The sequence below is a fragment of the Nicotiana tabacum genome, chromosome 12 (genome assembly GCF_000715075.1).
Source record: "Nicotiana tabacum cultivar K326 chromosome 12, ASM71507v2, whole genome shotgun sequence".
Taxonomy (NCBI): domain Eukaryota; kingdom Viridiplantae; phylum Streptophyta; class Magnoliopsida; order Solanales; family Solanaceae; genus Nicotiana; species Nicotiana tabacum.
Genome location: NC_134091.1, coordinates 127,456,427 through 127,463,822, shown reverse-complemented (window position 1 = coordinate 127,463,822; position 7,396 = coordinate 127,456,427). Strand labels below are relative to the sequence as shown.

General features: G+C 37.3%; 1 protein-coding gene across 1 annotated transcript; it reads left to right on the top strand.

Annotated features, from left to right (window-relative positions):
• Positions 1-205: 205 nt before the first annotated feature.
• Positions 206-2,004, top strand: LOC107828497 (uncharacterized). The gene is made up of 2 exons (XM_016655816.2): positions 206-575; positions 976-2,004. The coding sequence occupies exons 1-2, from the start codon at positions 410-412 to the stop codon at positions 1,818-1,820; spliced, it is 1,011 nt and encodes a 336-aa protein (XP_016511302.1). The 5' UTR covers positions 206-409; the 3' UTR covers positions 1,821-2,004.
• The last annotated feature ends 5,392 nt before the right edge of the window (positions 2,005-7,396 follow it).

Here is a 7,396-nt window from a genome sequence, read left to right as displayed (position 1 = left end):
TCCATTCACACTTTTGTAAAGCCCCCCCCCCCCCAAAACACATTATTCCAGTTTATTGTTTTAACAAACACATTTTTGTTCTAAATTGAAGTGCTTTTTCTTTACTTTGCAACGGTAACCTTTGCAACAACAACCCCCACCCACCCAACCCAACCCCTAGCCCCTCTCCTAGTATAGACTATATATTACTCCATTTTAATTCTTAAACCTATCAGTCTAGAAAATTTCCTCTTACTATTCTTCTTAATTATATTTCAGTTTCTTCTCTATTTAATTATTTCCCCTTTTTGCAATTTAATTTCTAGCTTAAGACTTTTCGTAAAGTTTTCTCTTTCTCCCTTTTTCTCATCACTCATCTTCTCTTTTCTGTATTTATACATTTATGTCAAAGAAATTGTTATTATAATTCATGGCTTTGCAGAAACATCTTTCAGTTATTTTCTTTGCTTGTTTGATCAGCTCTTCTTATGCTTATCAATTCTACGTTGGTGGAAGAGATGGTTGGGTTCCTAACCCTTCCGAAAATTACAACAATTGGGCTGAACGAACGAGATTCTCAGTCAATGACACTTTACGTAAGTTCTGCTTAACTGTGTGATCACCTCATTTATAAGATCTGCTCGTATATTTTTTTTATGTTCTGATTGACTTGTATGATCTCGGAAACAGCCTTTTTGTTCTTCCAAAGGTAAGGTCTTCGTATACACTACCATCTTCATAATCTACTTGTGAATTCACTCGATTTGTTGTTGTTGTTGATTGACTCGTATAATCATCCCGTTTAAGAGATGTGTTTCTATTTTTTAAGTTCGGAATAAATAATATGTGCTCGTAATCTTGATATTTATTTTTGAAATTGTATGATTGACCATCTCGTCTAAAATATGTGCTCGTAATCTTAAAGTTCTGATTGAAATGTGTGATCATCTTATTTAAATATGCGTTGATTAGTTGTTTTGTGTTTGGTTTATGTAGTGTTCAAGTACAAGAAAGGATCAAACTCAGTGTTAGTAGTAAACAAGGATGATTATGACAAGTGCAACACTGATAATCCAATCAAGAAAATGGAAGATGGCAATTCTATATTCAAGTTTGATCGTTCTGGTCCTTTCTTTTTTATTAGCGGAAATAAAAATGATTGTGAAAAAGGATCACAAAAATTAATTATTGTTGTTTTAGCTATTAGAACTCCTCCTTCTTCTCCTACACCACCTACCCCCTCAACTCCAGCTCATGGTCCAGTAGCTTCTCCTCCGGCAACATCTCCGGCGACATCTCCGGCTACTTCTCCAGTTCCTGCTCCTGTAAATCAAACACCTACTTCATCTCCAGGAAATGCTCCAACTCCGGCAACATCTCCAGTTCCTGCTCCTGTAAATCAAACACCTACTTCATCACCAGGAAATGCTCCAACTCCGGCGAATTCTCCGGCTACATCTCCGTCAACATCTCATGCGCCGTCAATCAATAGTCCATCACCTTCTCCATCGCCGTCAATAACTCCGGCGACATCTCCGGCACCGGCGATTATTTCACCATCCGGAGCCATAACAGCTCCATCGCCTTCATCGAGTGGCTCATCATCATCATCTCCAACTTCTTCTCCGGCAACAAGTACGTCGGGATCACCAGGGAAGTCATCGCCGGGAAGTATTGCTCCGGAAACCGGCGGTGGGAACTCACCGCCGGCGGATATTCAGTCACCTACTGGTTCAACGCCCAACAGCAAGAATTCAGCAGTAAAAGCATTTACTCCTTCAGCTGTATTGATGTCAATCGTTTTGACTATAGTTTTCGGTGGATTCGTCGTTTCTCCTTAGTGGAAAATAGTCCCCAAAAAAAAAGAGAGAGAGAAAATACTAAATTATGTAGTTACTTAGTTTGGTTTTCTTTCTCATTTTTTTTTTTTTTTTTTTCCTCTTTTGTGTTTTGTTTGATTTTTGGTACATTGAATTGTTGGGAGTTTTGGATATATACAAAGGCAGTATTTAGTTATTATGTTAATCTTTTGTTGTATTGTCGTTGACATTAAATTGACAATTCATAAAAAATAAAAATAAAAAAAGGTAGTTTCGTGTCAAAGCATTTCACGTTCACATACGATTCGAGAAAGGATTGCACTTCAAAGGTATAATATAGACAATTTATCTTAATGCTAGTATTATTAATTATTTCTACAGCTTCAACTCGTAACATTATAGGTCACACGAAGTGTATATATGAAATTTAATCTTGTTTATGATAGTATATTTCTTTCTCTTATTATTAATTATCTAACATTTGAAACCCATTGGTCTAATTAACTTAGATCATATTGTATAAGGATAGCGCTTTTTATTGGATACCTGGAACCTGATACTTCTGGTTAATGGAGCTCGAACTGATATATTTATTGTTTAGCTGATATGCAAAATTTATAATCGGACAGTTGCAGCTTAGAAAATTTACTTTGCCAAGAAGAGCAAGCTGGAACGTAGAGACAGTTTTTCTTTTTTAGTGTAATAATGTAAACTTAACTTAAGTACCAATTAAACAAAGATATTACTTTTGTTTGACCAGCCTTCCAAAATTTTATGTTAAATTAATGCTTACGTAATGGTCCTTATAAAGTGTTGTAACAAGCTAAAACTCAACTCTTTGTTTTTGCTTTTGGAAAATGCTAATTAATACCATTGGAAAAGAATTGAAAATTTTGCCTTTTGGTCGGTGGGATGGGATATATAAGAATATGCTTTGAGTTGGAATAGCTTATGCTATTACATATTTCGTCCTTTTTTATACGGGATAACTAATCTATCATTTTAGTACAAAATGATTCCTCAGACTAATTAATTCTCATAATCAAATGCAATATAAAATAATCTCATATCTTATTCCGAGATTGTTATCCTTTACGGACGTAAAGTCGTAGTCCATTGGTTTTATTGAGTATTAAGTTAGAAAATATCTTGAATTCAATTATCACAATTTTTAGAAAAGGTCATACCAAATATTTGCAAAAAAAACACGTGCTACTTGAGATTCGATCCTCTAACTCCTTAAGGGTCATTTGGTTTGAATACGGCTTATGCCGGGATAAGTTATGTTGGGATTAGTTATCCTGATATTGTTTTTTATCCACTGTTTGGTATGTTATATTAAAAATGACAATTGCATAATTTCTAAGAAGAAGGTATAAGTTATCCCGGCAATAATTACCCCACCCTCTACAAGGTATAAGTTATTCCGGTACTAATTTTAATCTCGGGATAACTTATACCAGGTTTCCTAACCAAACAAAGTATTAAGGTGATATTAAATTTTTATACCAACACTATACATTCTTATACCTTATACCAAACGACCACTTAGAGTAAAATCAAGAACATAACCAATACGCTAGAGTGTTGTTATTTTTTTTCCTACTTATCAGTTTTTTTATAGTATTAATACATATATTTAACAAAAAATTTCGTAGTTAGTTACGAGTTTAACAAAGTAAAAATGGTAACGTGTCCTTCCCATCCTAAATATATTTGGTCCTCAATCTCTTTGTTGTAGCTATTTAAGCAAATTACTTGTACTTCTCAATCGAGTTAGAAAGAAAAAACAGATCAAAGAAAAATAAATCACTACCTACTTTTGTCATGTTGTACAATAATATAAGTTGCCAACTTGCCCTATGGCAAGCACTCTCTGATCAAACTTCAAAGAGAACCCAATTTTCTGCTTCATTCCTTTGGATACACAGTGAAGCCTCTCCCTAATAATTTTGTTTGTTTCGATATTTTTTAGCTATTGTAGTGAAATATTGTTATAGGGAACATATATTATAATATAACATAAAAAACTAATTTCAAAAAAAACTTGTCCCTTATAATAAAGTGTTATTATAGAGGATGTCTGTTATAGAGAGGTCTAAATGTAATATTTAAATAGAAATACAGGTTTTGGAAGCCAAGGCGCATATACTAAAACTTAAGCATCAAAAATAAGAAGGTAAAGGAATGCCCTTCTTTTAACAACTGATATACGAAATCTACTTACCCAATTAATTAAATTTTGCACTTCGTAAGATATATTTAAGGAGTACTTCCTATCAAAAAAATTATTCCTAAAACTCAACGTACAACAATTACAACAATAACATGTTCAGTGTAATCTCACGTAATGAGATTTGGGAAAGATAGTGTGACACGCAAATCTTACTCCTATCTTATGAATATAAAGAGGTTGTTTTCAATAGACGCTCGACTCATTCCTAAAATTCAAAACCCAAGAATTGTAATTAAATATGGAATATCTCATTTATCCCACCATATTAGCAGCGATAAGAGTATTTTTCCCTTTTTTGCTTTTGTCACTTTTAGCCCATGCCAGAAATTATTTATAATTGATAGCCAAAAAAATATATAAAATTTGTATAATTCTTGTATATAACATACATAATATATATATATATATATATATATATATATATATATATATATGTGTGTGTGTGTGTGTGTGTGTGTACGGTCGAAATAGATTTCGTCCTTACCACGTCCGATCGAGTTCGAACGATGATCTATCGAAGTAAGATCCCGAAGATGGAACAAACTAACCTCGAACCCGGGGAGGTTGATCCGTGTCGAGTTCGATATCATTATCAAGCTCGAATCGAAATCGAACCATGATACAGAGTAGATCTATTATACTGATAATCCAGAGACCAACCAACATTGACCTCGAATCAATTCGAGGGCTCGAGCCAGGATCGGGCTCGAACCAAGATCACGAGTTCGAGCCGAAATCAAGCTCAAACCAAAATCGAGGGTTCTAAGCAAGATCGAGCTCGCAGACAAAAGCCGTTGCAATCCCACTAGAGAAAATCTTGGCAGAAATTATGGAAAAGCTGACTTATCATGGGTCTCCCACTGAATGTTTATTTTATTATGCTTAGAGCCAAATCCCTCCACTATAAAAGGGCTTGCTTACCATTTCTGTAAAACAAGTTTTTCTTAGGCTTACATTGTAATAAAAGTGCTCTATTCTTCTATAGTAAAGAATCGTTCTTTCAGATTTCTTAGATTGATTCTATTTGTTGAATCCTAAGATTCATTGTTCCTGACAACCTTATCTATTTTGCATTCTCTGCATTCTATATTTACATTTCTATTTATCCTTACATTTTGTGTTAAGTTACGCCACATATCCTCGGAACTGCGTATAAATTCAACTCTATCTATTTTTCGGGAAAACAGTTTAGCGCCCACCATGGGGCCGAGGATAACAGTGGTTATTTGATACAAATCTGAAAAAATACGCCATTGTGCTTTGCGCTTATTTCCGAAAACATCTTAAATTTCGAATCAGCTATGAATAACCACCAATCAAATGGCTTCACCGATCGATTACGAAGCCGGCCTTCAAGATGAAACCAACAACTTGGCACCGGGGCCGGAAGGTTAATTAACGATGGCACCGAGGCTCGAATTGAAGTATCCAAAATTCGAGCCGAAATACCATTGGATGTCAATTTACAAATAGCTTTGGAGGCGAATCCGCGTTCCGAACTGGAAAGAAGCATTCAGGGCGATACTCGATCCGTAACCCGAGACACCCAAAACGCAGGGAAAATCGGGGCCAGCTTACGTATGATCTTCAAGATGCTACAAGCCCAACAAGTAGCGATAGCTCAGCTACAGAGCCAAACTCGCGCACAAAGCATGTCAGATTCCAATCCATTTCGAGAAGTCACCCCCAGAACAGAGCCTGCCATAGTGAAATCTAACGAGCAAGAATCGGGGACTACTCCCGGAATTACTAAATTGCTCGAAGAACTCACAAAACGAGTCGAAGCCAGCGACAAGAGGGTGGAAATGTACAATTCCACGGTCGATCAAATCCCGGGGGCTCCACCAATAATAAAAGGGCTTGATTCGAAAAAATTCATACAAAAGTCTTTTCCGTCGAGTGCGGTGCCGAAGCTAATCCCCAAAAAATTTCGTATGCCCAAAATTCCCAAATATAACGGTACGACCGATCCTAACGAACATGTCACCTCTTACACATGTGCCATAAAAGGCAACGATTTGGAGGACGATGAGATCGAATCCGTGTTGCTGAAAAAGTTCGGGGAGACCCTCTCGAAGGGAGCGATGATCTGGTACCACAATTTACCGCCGAATTCTATCGATTCTTTTGCCATGTTAGCAGATTCATTCGTAAAGGCACATGCTGGTACCATAAAGGTTGCAACAAGGAAATCAGACCTCTTCAAAGTAAAGCAAAGGGAGGATGAAATGCTGAGGGAATTCGTATCCCGATTTCAAATGGAAAGCATGGAATTACCCCCGGTCACAGACGATTGGGCCATACAAGCTTTCATCCAAGGGTTGAACGAGCTAAGTTCGACAGCATCACATCGGCTGAAACAAAATTTGATCGAGTATCCAGCGATAACTTGGGCAGATGTACACAACCGATACCAATCGAAAATTAGGGTCGAGGATGATCAGTTGGGAGCTCCGTACGGACCCGTTCATCAGAACATGACAGTTACTAAAAACCAAAAGGAGATCGACACAGAACAAAGGTCGAACAGAGACTGATATCGACCATACGTCGCAGATCGGGTGAACAACGATTCAGCATGCAATGCAGTTCGGAATAATCGAAGGATTGATCGAGGACAAAATTCTCGGGGGCTTATGAGTAAGAGCGGCTTCGATTGGTGCATCCGCTATCGTGTCAGCCATCGGACGCATCAAAGACACTAAATGGCCTCGACCCATGCAGACTGATCCTGCCCGAAGAAATCCCAATCAAACGTGTGAATATCATGGTACCCATGGCCACAGAACGGAAGATTGCAAGCAACTAAGAGAGGAAATAGCTCGCTTATTTAACAAAGGGGTAAACTCTCGAGGAGATCCATGCTCGTGGTTTCGATCTCGCTGAAGAGATAAAAAGGGCCAAAGAACTTGAAGCCGATGCCAAAGCTCTGGTTTCTGATGGTGATGACGATGACGATGGGAGCAAGAGCGGATCCGAAAATGAGGGGGAGCCTGATAAAGAAGAGACTGCTCCTGACCGAGAAGTTTAGTTCTTAGTTTTTACGTTGTAATCACCCATGCAGATAAATTTGTATATAGACATATCTCTCTTTTTGCCGACTTACTTCTGTTTTTGTTTCCTGTCTTGTGAGGACTTTATTCATCCCTTATGAATGTTTTCACAATGATTTAAACAACTTAATCAAATTTGGACTTCAGCCTCTGTAACTGAGCGAGCGCTTACTCAAACTTGGAGCGATGTAGCCCTTAGGCTTATTAGTTGTCAATGATTCGATCTTGAAGAAATATAGCCCGTAGGCGTAATGGTCGAGTGAGTGCTTGCTCAAACTCGAAACAAAAGTAGCCTGTAGGCTTAATCA

What these genes read in the sequence shown, in the direction of transcription:
- LOC107828497 (XM_016655816.2), top strand. Translation starts at nt 410, where the DNA reads ATGGCTTTGCAGAAACATCTTTCAGTTATTTTCTTTGCTTGTTTGATC. An exon ending in CTCAGTCAATGACACTTTAC is followed by an intron (nt 576 to 975) that starts GTAAGTTCTGCT and finishes TGGTTTATGTAG; the next exon opens with TGTTCAAGTACAAGAAAGGA.